Here is a 17153-nt window from a genome sequence, read left to right as displayed (position 1 = left end):
AATTTTAGAGGCTCACATTTAACACAATAAATAATTATGATTCTTTATTGGCTATAAAAACTTTTAAGTCAAGAGAAACATGGCCACATATATATTTTAAACAATTTCCCGTGTAATATTAAGAGTTATCAAAATAAAAAAAGTGATATTTAAAAAAAAACATTTTTAAATAATTTTTATCATTCACAACATATATTTGTTAGAAAAACATTTTACCCTTAATTTATTATTAGTATTAGTATTATTAATATTACTATTGTAAGTTAAGTTAAAAGATGATAAATTTCAGCAAGGACTAATTGTTATAAATAAATTTTAACTTATCATTTCATTAATGCGTGACAAATATTAATATTAGTACGGTAAGCAAATTTAATACCAATTTCAATTATTGAATTACTAATCTTACTCCAATCATTTTGAAAATTTGAATAGAATAAAATCTTCCAAAAGCTTTTCAATTTTTTATCATTATAGGCAACATCAATAGTATATTTTATGTATAATGTGAAACAACACATTATTTATTTATAACTTTTTGAAGAGATACGTAAGAAGGAGAGACACCACCAATTAGACATTAGTCTAACTTAAATAGGAGATTGATATTATTTTTCGTAAAAAAAATATTAAAGTTAATGAGTTTGCAACTCTTTTTATTTTGATATTCAATTTTTTCATTCTTATACTATGATATTTAGATTCACATTTCTAATAATTGATTTCTTAAATATAAGTCTCTTTCAATTATTTATCTTCAATGTGAATTTTTCATATTAATAATCTTTTCAAGCTAGAAAATGAGTTTCATTTTATCTTCAATAAAAACCTTTAAAAAGGTAAGTTTATGAGTTTGCTTCATGCTAGAATTTCTCATTTTTCATACATAAAAATTTGCTTATTTTTATGTATACAACTTCTATCAATAGGAGATTAATAGTGACTTTCGTTTCGTTGGATTGAGCACTTATTACTAGATTATGATTCAATTCACGAAACAATTGATAATCATTAAAAAGTCATAATATAAATGAGATATGAACTCAACCACATATAAAATTGACATCATTATTAATATAAAATATTAAAACTATAAATTTATGATCTTATTTTTATATGATGATATACTTTTTATTTTTACCGGATATGTGACTTAAAACCATAATTGAATTCCCAAAAACTTTTTAATTTATATTCTACAGTGATTTAGAAAAGTAGTAAAGACCAATATTATAAAGAATTTGTGATATAGGGTCACATGTTATGTTATCTGTCATAAAAAAATGAAAATGAGACCCGAATCATAACTAAAAAATAAAAATAAAGACTTTTTTGGTTACAGAGTCTTTCTCTTTGTTCTATTTTTTATCTATTTTAAAATTTAGGTTTGGAAGTTTGTTGTGGTTGGGGCATTTGGTTGAATTATTACATGGACACATTCCTGTTACCAGGCAATAATAAATGGGTGATGTGTGAGCATACATTCCTTCGCCTTATTCACTCATCTTCTCCAGTATTATGACATGTTGACATTTCATATTTCATTTTAGTGGTGGAAGATAACGCTATTTCTCAAATGATATTTGAGAATATATATATATATATATATATATATATATATATATATATATATATATATATATATATATATATTTTTTAACCATGAATGTGTTCACTTTTTTATATAATTAAAAATAATAAAATTATTATTTTTATATTACTATTATTATAATTAGAAAATTGAATATAAATAATTATAATTATTTTATTTTAAATATTTTATAAGTGGTTTTATAATTAAAAATGATTAAAATTTTAAAATTATCTTAGAAAAATTAATTAAATTTAGATAAAAATTTAATTTAAAAAATAAAATTGAAAAACAAATGTAAACATAAAAAAAAAAAAAATCCCTTTGAATATATAAAAAGAATCTTCTTGGTATATTGATATATAGGTATACATTTCTTATTATCACTAAAGCAAAAAGGAAAACATAAAATTATGGAAAACTAGTCTCATAATTGATGAATGGATGTTTTCAACTATAAAACGAGTAAAAAAAAAGTCAAAATAATCAATTATATCACACAAATGATTGATCATGTTTAATTTTCTCCATTTTAGTGATTGAAGTCACTGATGTATGTTTCATTAGTAACCAATTTTAGTGATCAAAAGTTATTAATGACTATAGTGATTAATTTAGATATCAATTTAAAAAATGAAAAATTATTGGTTATTAAAATAATCATTATTATAAATAAAAAATTATAATTGGTCACTAAATAGGTCATTAATTGATTTGAGACCAATCTAGAAATTAAGTCATTTTGGTAGCAAAAATTTAGGTAGTTAAGTTTTAGTGATCAATTTTCTTTGGTAGTCAAAATCATAGTAACTAATTTTAAAGACCAATTTAGTAACCAATTATAATTTTTTATTCATAATAGTGACTATTTTATTAATCAATAATTTTTTATTTTATAAAATGATATCTAAATTGGTCACTATAATGACTAACAATGTTTAATCATTAAAATTGGTTATTGAGTTTAATATCTCTACCTTTTCTCTACCTTTCCTTTACATTTAATAAGAGGAAGAAAAAAACCTATACAGGGGATATCCACCGTAAAATATATTATATCTTCTTGTTAGTATTTTTTTATTTAAATATTTTTAGAACTAAGTTTCTGAAATAAAATTATTAAAGAGGAAAAACATTAACAATTTGAATAATTATTTATAGTTTAATTTTATAGGTTTATGTAATTTAAATGATTTAAAAAAAAACTAAATTTATTTAAATTTTAATTCTGTAATGCAATTTCATTCGAATTTATTTATTTATTTTTAAATAATTTTATTTATTATGGTTCAAGTGAATACTCAAACTACTACCAGCAGACAGATTCTTTTAGATAATACAATATTCTAGATTTAAAAATTAAATTAAATATATTTGATTTATTTAAAAAAAATATTATTTGAAATAGAGAAATGACGAAAAATGTGTAATTTGGGTTCAGATGAATTTTGGTGGTAGATATTTTTGTGTGATAGGAACCACAATTGATGAGAATTAGAAAGACCAAGGCACCAAAGTTTCTCACACCTCCTTTGTCTGCCATTGTTATTATTGCCTACTTTTATATCAAGATATCATACGACAAACACCCTTAAACAACACCTTAACGTGCTTCACTCTATCATATTCCACTTCCTATATCTCTGCAACCCTTCTTTTTATTTTCTTCAAATTCAATTCAATTTTTCATATTGCTTAATACATTTTTTTCCGATCACATATATATAAGATTAAATTATTTCTTTTATTAATATCATTCACATTGTTACACCATAGATTACGTACATTATGCTCTACAATAATCATTTTTATTGTTAAGCGAGGGCTTGCAGGATGACATGTATCTCACTCAGCTCTACTACACCATCTTCTTCGTCAAAGTTGATATAATTTTCATATCTTACGAATTTATTTTTTTTGTTATTTTCTACTATTTGAAATTAATAATTATGGTCTACCTTTATCTATAAAGATATTGTCGCCACGGCACTCAACATAATGGTTCAAGAGTATTTTCCGATTCCTAACAGAGGTACGATCTTACAAACAATAAAGAAAACTAATATCAATATAAATAAAATCAAACTTCTCACATAAATTAAATCTTCTTCAACTTCTTTCTAATGTTCAATGGCAGAACTTGGACAAAAAATTTAGGAGTGCCAATTTAGATTTTTTTATATATAATTTATTAATTAATTTTTTTTTTTACTTAAATCATTTTCATACCACAATTCACACTTTTCAATTTTTAATTTTCTTAATTGATTGAATTCATGCAAAATAGATATTCTAATTTCTATTCCAATTAAAGATTATTCAACTAATTCAGTGTATGCAAGGAAAAACATAAAATCCCAACATTTTATAATGTAAGGTTATATTAATTTGAGAAAAATATAATTAGGATTAATACCAATTTCATAAAAAAAATCCCTTAAATCAAGCTAGTTTTCATACTAATTTAGGGAAAACTTAATTTAGAAAAAATATAGTAATGGGAGAGTCATAAATCTAACGTACATAAATCATACTAGAATACTGATTTAGGAGATCTTATGTGTATGAGTTCTTCGATCTCTCTGTTCTCTAATCTTCATTTCTCAATCTGTCTTCCTTTCTACTTTTACACTTTATTAATGGTTTGTTGTAAAAAAACTTTATGATCAAATACAAAACCTTAATTCTTTATTAACCAAGGTCCATGCAATTAATTTTTATTTTATTTTTAAAAAATATATAAATAATGTATATATATATATATAACTTAATCAAAATAATATAATAACATATAAATATAAATTTTAAAATTATATAAATATATAAAAATTAAAATTAAAAACCTTGAGGGAGCCATGGTCCTTGGTCATATGCATGGTCCGCCATTGTAGGTGCTTACAAAATTAATATTAAGGTATTTGAATATTTTGAAAGATCTTAACAATAAGTTAATAATAGAGAAATTCTAAGTTAATATAAGGTGTTGTTTTGGTTCTCTTTTAAGAGAAGTAAATGAAAAATTTTGATGTCTTTCCACGTGAATCTAATGAAAATATGTCATATAACATTATTTTAGTTGACGGTCAAATCTCATTTAGTTATAGAAGGTGAAGAGACTGTATACTATCGTCTTTCGTCACCACCTTATAACTACACTGTGTGACTCGTCATTCAACCCACTGACCACCCAATCCTTATCTAAAATGACTTTCAATCTTTCTCGGTTGTCTTTCAATACTCTTGAATGGTAGGTCACACAGTATAGTTGCAACATGATGATAAAGGTGGGTGGTGACGCCTAGTCTCTTTATCTCTTATGACTAAATATGATTTAATTCTAAACTAAAATAATGTAACATTTAAAAAATCACAAAAGCTAATATAAACTAAAAATATATCAACAATTGTTAGTTACATTAGTTTTCGCCCCTCAAAAACAAATATATATGTCATCTTTAACATTTTTGTTTTTCATTACGTATTGTTTATTTTAGTTTTAATATACCCTATACATTAATTTTTATATTTAATTAAAAGTGTGCGCATTTCACTAGTTAATTAAGAAATATAATATTAGTTGACAAAAATAGTTGATAAATTTCTTGAATGATGCAAAGTTCTGGTTTGTCCATAATATATAAGAAACAAATTTATTAGCATCAAGTTTGATAAAAATTTACATGTGGCTTCTTTGATCCACGTTGTTTCATTCTTATAATAAACAAGAAAACAGGAGAAGGTGCGAGTTATTATTGACATCAACAAAGTATTTTTTATTGTTTTGTTTAGTGTTACTATAAAGAGTTATTTTAGCCCATTAGCCTAAAAGTTAATTTTCCCTATTTTAAATAGTGATGACTTCTTCTTTAATAGTTGAAATAGATCCATTAATATATATATATATATATATATATATATATATATATATATATATATATATATATATATATATATATATATATATATATATATATATATATATATATATATATATATATATATATATATATATATATATGATCTTAAAGTCGCTCTTGCATTCTTGTTAAGGTATTTTTAAGAGTGACAAAAAACATGGACATAAGGGATATAAGTATATAAGGTAGTTGTAGAAGACAGAATCAAAAGTGTTAAGGTGGAGGTTCAAAAGATCATGTGTTTGACATAGATTATCATAGTGATGCTGAGATAGGTGAAGGTAGAATCATCGTTGACGGAGAAGATGAAGTTGATGGGTAGGGCAAAGGAGCCAAAGGTAATGTAGTTGAGGGTGACTAAGTAGAATAGATGTGTTGTTCAGAAAGCAAATTAGAGAGAAAGATGTTTAAATTTAAAAATAAAGAGTTATTTCAAAAATGGAAATAAAGATGGAAGGTAGTTTATATACTTTTGTAGTGTGATTGTTATTGAGTTTAAGTTTTTCATTTTTAATTATAAATTTTGAAGCATACATGTGTATAGTTAAATAATGTTGAACTAGTCCCACTTAATTTTGGAAGTCGTCTTTTATCAATTTTGTAAAAAAAATTGAACTTTAAGCTTTTTATTTATGTTAGATTACATATATAAAATATTATCATTAATGAGTTACTATTATCAAGTAATTGTGGCAATCTTGAAAACTTTCTTCAAGAAAGAAAGAAATAAGATAAAAAAATAAAAAAAGAATGTTGGTATTGCTACATTTTCTATTTACTAATATTTCTTAATAAAAGTCCAAGCACCACTACAATACATCATATATTACAACTATTATCTTTACAACCGCTTGTAAATTTTCTGTGTTATTTTAATTATCTCTACAACGAACATTCTAACTATGCTTCTTCTTCTTTTAATAACAGTTCTATTGAAACTAAAACCACACTTCCAAAACCTAAAGATTGATTAACTCACTTGAATAACGAGATGAGTAAACAAATAACGATTTTGTCTCACTAACATAAAATACATATTAGAATTTGTAGAAGTAGAGGGGAGAGAGAAAAATTCAAATAGAATCATTCATTATTTTCTTTTAAAGTTTATTTCAAAATATTTTAACTTCGATAGATGAATTCCAATAATTTTAAGAAATTGAAATATATAATATTTGAATTACTTATGATTGAATTTTGTTCTCTTTTTAAATATTTTGTTTGAATAAAGTAATTAATGTTTTATTATTTGAATAAAACAAATTAATTTATATCTTAAGCCAAATTTAACTCCATTTTGGAACCCGACTTAAGTTAGCTTGACCTCCGATTCGGGATGACTCGTCTCAACTTCAACTTGACCAGCTCGGCTCGACCTTCGATTTGGACGGATTCTATTCGACCTTCAACTTGGGCCAACTCAACTCGACCTTCAGTTTATACCACATCAGTTTGACCTTCAGTTTATGTAGAATTGACTTGACCTTCTATTTATGCTAAATCGACCTGGATTGACATGACTCAACCTTCAACCCAGGTTGATCAGGTTGACTTGCAACCTAGGTCCATTCTACTCAACCATTGACTCAGGCCTAGTCGACTAGAACTTCGACTTTGACCAAACATTAAGTCAAGTTAGTTTGGGCTCATAGTTGATCCGAGTCGACTCAAACTAGATGTCAAGATGATTCCGCCCAAGCTAAAAGCCAATATGAGTAATCTTTTTAGACTTGTGAACTTTTTTCATTATAACCAAGGAGAATTTTCACAATTTATGGAATTTAATTTTTTTTTGAATAAATTTAAAATTCTATTATTTTTTTATTTTTATTTTTAATTTTCTCATCCAAATAAATCATTTTACTTCAAACAAATTTTAAATTCTCAAATAAAGTAATTACCTCGTCTCATCCTAACACATCATAAAAGTTTTCATAAGATAAACATTATCATGGTATGATATTTGTAATGCTTAACTAGTCATGTTAAAATGTTTCATACCCATGTATCATTTACAAGAAAATGATGAAGTCATGCATAGTAATATGTCTTTAAACCTTTACCAAGATAATGATAGTTGGCATATTACTTGACTTGACACACTGAAATTATCATAGCTTAATTGTAACTTTTCTCCCTCATCTTATCATTCCAAAAGAACCAAATCTTCAATTTAAGTCAAACTAACTATCATATACAACGTATTTGTTACATTATTAAAATCTATTAGATCTCTCATGAAATATTAATGGACTATTTTCATTGTGTAATTGAAATAAATAAGAGATTTCTAATTGACACAATTGAATTAAAAAAGAAAGAAAGTAAAATGTGCACATCATAACCTGAAAAAACTTAGAATTAAGTTAATAATATTATAAATTTATTAATTATACAATATTATTCATTTGAAAACTGTTATTCTTTTATAAGTCTGGTACGTTTGAATAAAAGTGTATTAATAATATTATTTAAATACATTTTTTATTCTTAAATATATTGTTTAATACTCAATTTTATTTTTTTTAAATAGGATTTTTTTTCCTTTTCCTTATCGATGGATAACTTTATAGCTAGTAAAACTCTATCTTTAATTATATGTGCAGATTAAAAATAAAATGAACCGAAATGAACACTATTAAAAGCGGCTGGATTTGAAAACAGAAATAAATGCTTTTAATTATAATAATACTAAATTTTTAATTTTTGCCTTCAAATATATATATATAGGAATCATTGAAAATAATTTTAATATTATTGTGTTCCTATAAAATATTTAAAAGTAGAAAAATGAAAAAAAAATAGAATGATAATTTTGAAACTATAATTATTTTTTTAATAAACAATCCATCTTCATATAACTAAATCTAATGAATATTTATACTTTTAATAAATGCATGACACAAAAATGAATACAATTTGAATAAATTTTATTAGTAGACAAGGTTTCATTTGGAATAATACCTAAAAAGATAAAGGAAAAAGTAGTACTTGAAAAACAATATTTCAGGATGATAATAAGACAGGAAATAAATAGATCTCTGCACCTTAAAAGTTAAAACTGAATAAGGACTTATTCATGGAGCTGCAACATCTGAATCTTTTCCTTTCATTCGAGAATAACGGAAGAAAAATATTCACAACGATGATGGAGAAGTCTAGTACTATTCTTCAAGTAAACATTTAAATAACTTTATCAAACAGAACTTTGGCAATGTGGAAGTTGATGGTCCTTGAATCACAGAAAGCTGCATAGTAATAACTCTTCACCACACCGAGAAAAGTCTTCTTGATATTGAAATCAATGCCAGATGGAGATTTTTGGAACACCAATTGCACCAGTTCTTGCATTTTCGACTCAACTTCTGGGAAGTTCTTGCTCTCCGATTCCTGATGAATTTTATTTTATTCCAAAAGAACACAATGGTTACTAACAAAATCTTATTTTTTGCATACAGTGTATATTATTTTAAAAATGAACACCAAACCTAAAAACGGTGCATAGTGCACTACTGCATTAAAGGACAAAGTCTTGTGTTGGGTGCTATTGAAATAAATAACAATTTCAATTATGCAATACATAAATGAAATGGTATATATTATATATGCATTCTGTTCACAGTGTCTGAATTATGATTATTTTAAGAAAACCAAATCTGGTGCAGTAGGCAATTGGCCATTGGGTTGAACCCTTTTTTAGTATTTATTTGTGCTGTCCTAAACCCTTTTCCTTAAAGCTGCTGAGTTCACTTTCCTAGTAACAATAATCCAAAGTATGCATCTTTTTAGGCACACTAGAAGATCATGTGTAATAATAATACCTAGCATGCTTTTTTATGGTCGAGAGAGAAAGTGGAGAAGGTAAGGAAAAAAAACAAATGCATTAAGGGAATAGAGCCAAAAGATGAAGGTTTGGAAAGTAGGTAGCATTTGTCATAGGATATGAAATAATGGTTGCTCTGTCACTGACCTTGTCCTTTTGATGAGAATAGAGAGTATGGCAGAGTGAGTTAGTGAGTTGAAGGAGAGTCTCATATTGAGGATCGAACATTTGATCCTCTGAAATCCAATGCCCGCCACATAGGTTTATTATCTGCGCCAAAAGCTCTCCTTGTCCTTCACATTTGTCTCCTTCTTTGTGCCAACTTGAAAGCCACTTTTCCCACTATAATAACATCACACAAAAGAAAAATCAAAATGGTTAAGACATTGGAACCAGTACTATGATTTGGTGGTTGTAATGGTCAACTCATGTTTGATTCTCCATTTTTGTTTTCAATTCCAATTTTCAACCCATCATTCCTTTTCATTGCCTACTCCTACTCAAATCATTATATTTGTGAGAAATGTCAAAGGTGACGGAGCCTCAACTCAATTCTGCTGCAGTGCAGATTAACTATTTACCTTTTACTTTTCAAAACCTGACAACATTGTTACATCGAAATCTTTAAAATTGCTTATTTCTTAATCACTACGTCATGTTCATGTCCGGAACTGCCATTCCAGTAAAAAAAGTTTACACCCCTACTTTATTCATAGAGACAACATGAGATTTCATTTTATATATAAAAATAAAAGAAAAGTACTACTACCATATAGTTCAAGAAAATATTAAGTTCATATATTTTGCAGAGTTGGAGGTGTAAAATCTTTTATCGAGAAAAATAAAGTTTGACTGAAATGATATTATTTATTTAGTAAGAGATGGTAGACTCACAGAGCGATGCATATCATATCCAATTTCATGACCTTGAGAAACAAGTATATCCCAAGATATTTGATCTATGGTAGTGACCAAAGTTTCCACAAGTCCATGTCCTGTTCTGTTCCTGTTCAACCTCCTGTTCGTGCATCCAAACACATAAAATAATTATCTTTAATTACTCAATAATATACTTATACTGAAACAGATAATTTAGATAATAAATTCATTTTAGAATAAAAGTTAGCAACAATGCAACTCCACCACTCTGGGTGGCCTTGGCATTTTTTGATGTCTACAAAATAATTGGTTAACGGAAAGAAAGAGAAAAATGTTTGTCACGAGGACATGACTTGGTCATATGTTGTCCATGTCAAAAACGCCAACATAATAAGTCTTTCATGATCCTAAATATCCTTTTCCCTTACAAAAAATGAACAATTAAGCCAAACTCCTAAATTCAACATTTCACTCAAAATATTCAAGAACTTCAGTTTGAATCACAAATTAATCCATGAGTAAAATTAAACCGAACATAATAAACATCAAATTTATAGGATTCAATAATTGTGAATCTTATTCTTAAAATATAAATTTGGAATTAGTAAAGTAAAAATTGTCTTTCACTTACACTATTTTAATCATATTATTAGTTAATATAGGAATCTCTCTCACTTGTTCACACCTCTTAGGAAGGAAAGAATCTCTCTCACTTGTTCACATTGATGTGAACCTTAAATATCTCATCTTAACTATACAAGGGTTGACTTGAGTGTTGAAATATTCTCACTTTCATTCTATTACTAGATCACGCACATGCAAGACTTTAGTTAACAAATAAGATGTTTCAATATTTTTAAGAACTGGAATGAGAAAATTTACCAGCCAATGGAGTAGTCACGCCTGCTAATGCAGTCACTGAAATTTTTCATGAAAGTTTTCCTCATTTCTGCATCACTAACATAGGATGTTATGGTCTCAAGTAAGATTGTGGTTTTGGCCCAAGCAAGCCTGACATGAGATTTTTCTGGTTCAAATATGCTCGCTGCTGCCAGAAAATAAGCCAACAGAAGAGTTCTTCTGTTCATTCCAAACTCTGCCAATCTAGATTCTGAGTACCACCTGAAGAATCAAACATCATAAAAACATGACAATAAAGAATGAAGAACGAAGAAATAGATTTGAAGCATTATGCTATGGATCGAATGTTCTTACTTCTGAATCCTTCCCCACTCCATTAGATGCATTGCTTGACAATTGTTGTAATCTACTTTAGCAAGATCCAGATAGTTGTTGTTGTTCACATAGGGCATCCTGTATCCAAAAAGTAGTTAGGGAAGATTTAGTTAAACACCCACTTATATAATAAATCCTAATTATGCAAAATAATATATTATAATTCAAGCATAAAATACCCTAATTTGCAGGCTTTAATCAAACACTTACTTAATAAACTATAATTTTCAGTTTATTTAATAAACATTGCAAACTTTAAACATCCTTACAAGATGTTACAGACAGAACTTAGAAAAGTTAAGGCATATAATGTCCAGAAAAGTAACTTTTATTTTATATATATATATATATATATATATATATATATATATATATATATATATATATATATATATATTATAGCACGTTTAAAAGATTAAAATATGAGTCTTACATACTATGGTAATCTTATCTTATTGTTTGTTTATTTATTTATGTGATTAGTCTTATACCATATTTGTGCATAGTTAAATATAATAATAGTAATAACAAATATAGTTTAAAAAAAATAAAATATAAATAAAGTATATAAAAGATAAACTAATGAATTATTTTTACTATAAATTTACATTTGTGATACTGAAAAACTCTAATTCAAACAGCGGAGGCAAAAACTTTGTTTGTGAATTCATTTTGAGGTTTTTTATTATATCTATTTGTCTCAAGCTAAGAAATTGATGATCCAACCACCAACAACATTATAAATGGGTATGTCCCTGTCACTGTTTTATTCTAATTTGTCAAATAAGTGACAAATAATTTTATAAGATTACATTTTATAACCAAAATTGTGTTATAAATTATAAAAAATTATTTTTTAAAATACCAACAATAATTATTTTTATATTTTTTTTAAAAATTATTGACTATAATTTAACACCAAAATTTGAAGATTGAATTAGTAAACTATTATAAAGAAGGATTTCTAGTTAAAATATTATTCTCACACATCACAATAAGAAGAGTATTTTAATCTCTTATATATTTGAAAATATAACATTCTAATGCAGTTGACATAATTTATCATTTTTAAGGTAGTTGTTATAGAAGACAACAAAATTATTATGAATGATTAACTAATTAGATGATATCATAAATTATTTTAAAATCAAAATGCTCCATCCTATGATAAAAATAATAACATCTATTAACACATTAATTATTGGGATTATTTTATGCACAATTACCCAATATAATCTTTTATATAACAACAGTCAAATAAAGATTAGTTTTTTTGTTTATTAGTTATTATAAAATTCAACGAACACATCCTTTAATAAATATTTTTTAATTATACGAGGGTACAAAAATATTTTATGTTATCTATTCAATTAAGTTCCTTAATATTATAAACTTAAATGAGTCTTAAATGACAAAAATTATATTTTTTTAAAAAATATTGTACACTGTAAAAATACATCATTTGATTAATAGTAGCTTATATGAACATGTAAAAATGTATTTTAGAGTGAAAATGTAAAAACAAAAGAGAATGGATGAAAAAAATAAATGAAGATGAAAGAATGAAGGAAAGTGCAAAGTACCTATAAAGGGTCTTGCCTATCCATACGTCACTCTCACCGCCGTATTGATCAATGTAGAATCTTGTCTCCACTCGAGGCAAACTTGCATACCATGGCAGGTCCAATGCATATGCCACCTAACAAAATCACACTCTTAACTTCAATGTCACTAACAAAAACTTCATTATTACTCCAATCACTATCATTTCTTTTACCTCTTCAGCTAAGTTTTTCATTATGATCCATTTATCTACCAGCTCATTTGCGCCTCTCTTCTCCCCCAAAAATTTTGAGGAGAACTTCTTCCCATCTTCTAGAATCTTCTCTCCGGGAAACATTACTTGACTCGCCCTTAACAGATTGAACATCCCTGTCACAGCTTGTGTACTTTGTCCCTTAAAACAGAAAAATTCACCATTTCTCTCAAAGTGCTTGAACACATCTGTCAAATGTCAAAATCACTCCAATTAAATAACATGCTTCCATTTCAGTATTTACATTTCTATGCAACATAACAATTTTCTTAATAATGTACTTTCTTAATAATTATCCTTTTTACTTACCAGCTGAAACTTCATGGCCATGTAATCTCAGTAATCTGAAACCCATTGCTGTGTCATCAATGTCTTGAACTTCTGAGTTTCTTGCCCAACAAATACCCTTTTCGGTCCAATATCTGATGCCATAAATTAGAATTGCTTAGCATGCCACACCTCTGTTTCATTGTTCCAAGGTGCATTATAAAATATTACTGAGAACTGTGACCATTATTAAATTACCTATTAACATAGCTCATGCAGTCTTTGATCTCTTGCTGAAAATACCGAGATATTCCTAGGCGTTCCAGCCTATCAACCACCCAAATATGTTCGAACAAATCCACTGGATACACATTTGGAACTGTATAGAAACAACAAACAATCATTTACTACTAGATTTGTAAAAACGTGGTGGAAATGAAAATTAGACTGAAACTCACCCACATTGATAATGGTAAACCAAATTATAAAGAAAGGAATAATAACGCTATATAAAATACATCAAGGTTTGAAATTATGACCACAAGATAAACTTGTCACGCTTCATGATACATGAGAAAGTTATAGATAAATATAATGCAATGCGGTAATTGTAATTGTGTGTGCAAACTTGTGGTCCCGAGATGCTCCTAAAAGTTCAATGTTAGCAGATAAAATTGAAACAACAATTTGTTTAAAACTTTGGTAGAAGTGAAACAAAAATGTGATGAAGAAGAGGTATAGTTATGTGAAAGGAAGATAAAAATGAGAATTTACCTCCACCATTGAACCTCTGCACGATTTGATTCAAGTAAGCATGACAATTTTGATCTTTGGTTTGCATGAGAGCAAAAGCGGTGGAGGACGGAGAAAACAAGAAAGACCCGTCTTGAGACTGCAGTTTCAGAAGTGAATTCCAATCCAGGTCTGACATCCCCTCCAAGCTATGAAGCAGACTTGTGGCCACTTTATGCATCATCTTTCTTGGTATTCTATCCCCACACAACAAGGCCCACAGAATAATGACACAAACGTTAAAGGGAGTTTTTGCAGTACATGTAATAAATTAAAAAAGTTATGACTCTTAATTTTATTTGTATACTTTCCCAGAAAAAGAGTTGCAAGATAAGGTTGCTTTGAATCTATTATCAAAATAGACATGGGCACATACTCGCTGGCAAGCATAATCATGACCACAACTATGGTACCTTGTAAGTTTTACGTTTCTCATTGCAAAGATTTTGTTCAGGATTGGGGAATTTTCAGGCACTTCGATTTCCAACCCACGAGCCAGGTCAAGAAGTGATGGGAAAGCTACTTCAAACCCAATTGGCATATGCTCCACATTCTCGTTCTCAAGCTTGTTAAGATTCTCCCTAAAAAATGTCATTCCTGCGTAACATTAACCAAACTTGTTACTAATTAACTTTTATTAAGTCAGCGTGTAGAACTTATATATTATAGTACTACCTTTCTCACACTTTTCAGGGTGCATATTCCATGACTTTAATGCAATAACACAAGCCAACGTGTTTATGATCCGATCATGGGCCGAAAACAATTCATTATCACCCCATGATCCATCCTGAAGTTGGTTTTTTGCTATCCATTCTAAACTCGCTGGAAATTGAGGGGCACCACTTCCATTAACATCTTTTACCAGAGCAACCCAAGCAGTGTCATAAGCAGACACAGTTATCTCTCCATCTTCCAATGAACTCAATATCGATTTGATAGTGTCCACTCTCTTCTTGATCTCTTTTGCCACCAAAACCTTTTTTCAACAATGTTGTTTTTGCAAAAAAGAAATTGCATGTATAAAAAGAATGATTAAAAAATGTCATCAAGAAAGGCACAAAACAGAGAAGTGAGAAAGTTAAAGCACCCCATTGTCTTGCTCCTCTTCTATGTCATCCTCCACATTAATCTCACGCAACTTTAACATTGCTAGACTACCCTGGAGTATCTCTGAATATTCTGCATAACCAACAACATAACATTGGTTTAACAAAAAGTAATTAATATTAAACTGTTCGATTAAAGGAAAAAAGCTAATTAAGAAACTCAATCATACCTTGCGTTCGTGGCTTCGATATAGCTCTGCATCTTATCTCTTGTTTGTCGCTAGTATCGGACAACACAGAACCTACATATAAAATTAAAATGATACAAATATTTCAGTAAATTACTTTTGTTGGTTGGAATTAAGTGCTATGTCACTTGCAGTAAAACACTATTCCACCCTTGTTTTGTTTCATTTTATACTATTTTGTTCTTTTGGTGGACGAGCAGAAAACAAGAGACATCGCATCTAATCTAGTAACTTTAGCCCGCTTGACAATGAAATATTGAGCTGAAAGTTACAGAATCGGAACCTCTATGTTCTTAACGAAATTGATTAAAAAATATTAAGTTCCTAATCAGCACAGAAAGAAGCCATGCACATATGCCAGAAGAGAAGTATGAATAGTGAAAGAAAATAAGTATTGTAATAATTCTTTGATGAAGTTTATGCACCATTTGGTTTCTATGGTTTTCCAGAAGATAAGTTGAAACTGTTTGTGTTTTCACATTCTTTGGTAATAGAGCATGTTTTTTTCTGATCAGCAGAAACATACAGCTCAATTACAATCTTAAAACAAAAAGAAAATAGTAGAGTTGGTTAAGAAATGGGCAAAAACATTGTTGGGGTGAAACAAGTGGAATCAAGAAAGAGAAGGTGATGATTGAGAAGAGGGTACAAGAAATGAATAGGGAAAATTATTACACATACATAAGAGACTTACCAAGAGAGGATTTGGAGAAGTGGTGAAGAAAAATAAAAGAAGCAGAAGAAGAAGATGGTGATGATGGTGATGGAAGAGGGAAATGGTTAGAAGAAGAGAAAGAAGGAAGGTGACAGTGGGTGGAGAAGGGAGAAGCCATGGTGTGTGTGAGTTGATTCAAAATAATTTCTGTTTGGCTATGGAGAGAAAGGCAGAGTTTAAAAGGCAAAGGAGAGGCAAGCAGACAAATGGTTTCCCAGGAGATTCCCGCTAATGGTTGCATGGCATCATCTAAAACTAAACAATTAAGGGTACTCCTGTCCTTTTCCTATTACCATTTCTTTTTTTTCTTTTTTTTTTCTTTCACCTCTTATTCATAAATAATATTCATGTATATCTTTAAATCTCGTTTAGCATGTTAAAAAAATTTAATACATTAAAAATATTATGGTTCATTGTAACTAGTATTCATTTACATCTTTTTTATGTACATGAATAATAAATATTATTCATAAATAATATTCATGTATATCTTTAAATATTATATCTGACTTAACATGTTAAAAGAAATTTAACATGGTTGTAACTAATATCTAAATATCTAATATAAAAAATAATTAATAAACATTAAATTAATAAATAATTAAATAATAAGATAATTTTAATGTTGTTGTAGATTTTTTTTAATCATTTCTTTTATTTTAATATTGTTAAAAACTAAAATACAATTAAATGTAAAAAAAACAAACTTAAATTAACATAAAAAACAACAAATAGAAAAAATAATTTAGTATATCAACTATTTAAGTAATAAAGTATTAAACATCTAAAATTATTTTATTATTTAATTATTTTTTAACTT

General features: G+C 27.6%; 1 protein-coding gene across 1 annotated transcript; it reads right to left on the bottom strand.

The window, feature by feature from the left end:
• Positions 1-8588: 8588 nt before the first annotated feature.
• Positions 8589-16532, bottom strand: LOC114172203 (ent-copalyl diphosphate synthase, chloroplastic-like). The gene is made up of 15 exons (XM_028056828.1): positions 16313-16532; positions 15601-15672; positions 15412-15503; positions 14997-15300; positions 14735-14918; positions 14304-14518; positions 13788-13908; positions 13572-13684; positions 13224-13450; positions 13030-13145; positions 11426-11524; positions 11093-11332; positions 10226-10349; positions 9479-9673; positions 8589-8898 (listed from the first exon to the last, which is right to left on the bottom strand). The coding sequence occupies exons 1-15, from the start codon at positions 16449-16451 to the stop codon at positions 8692-8694; spliced, it is 2448 nt and encodes an 815-aa protein (XP_027912629.1). The 5' UTR covers positions 16452-16532; the 3' UTR covers positions 8589-8691.
• Positions 16533-17153: the final 621 nt, after the last annotated feature.

The sequence above is a fragment of the Vigna unguiculata genome, chromosome 1 (assembly GCF_004118075.2).
Source record: "Vigna unguiculata cultivar IT97K-499-35 chromosome 1, ASM411807v1, whole genome shotgun sequence".
NCBI lineage: Eukaryota > Viridiplantae > Streptophyta > Magnoliopsida > Fabales > Fabaceae > Vigna > Vigna unguiculata.
Note: the sequence above shows the minus strand (reverse complement) of the source record. Positions and strands in the feature narration are given on the sequence as shown.

Coding starts and splice junctions, on each gene's coding strand:
- LOC114172203 (XM_028056828.1), bottom strand. CDS start 16,451: ATGGCTTCTCCCTTCTCCACCCACTGTCACCTTCCTTCTTTCTCTTCT. Junction 15,301..15,411: donor AAGAGGAGCAAGACAATGGG/GTGCTTTAACTT, acceptor TGTTGAAAAAAG/GTTTTGGTGGCAAAAGAGAT. Junction 10,350..11,092: donor CGTGACTACTCCATTGGCTG/GTAAATTTTCTC, acceptor ATGCACGAACAG/GAGGTTGAACAGGAACAGAA.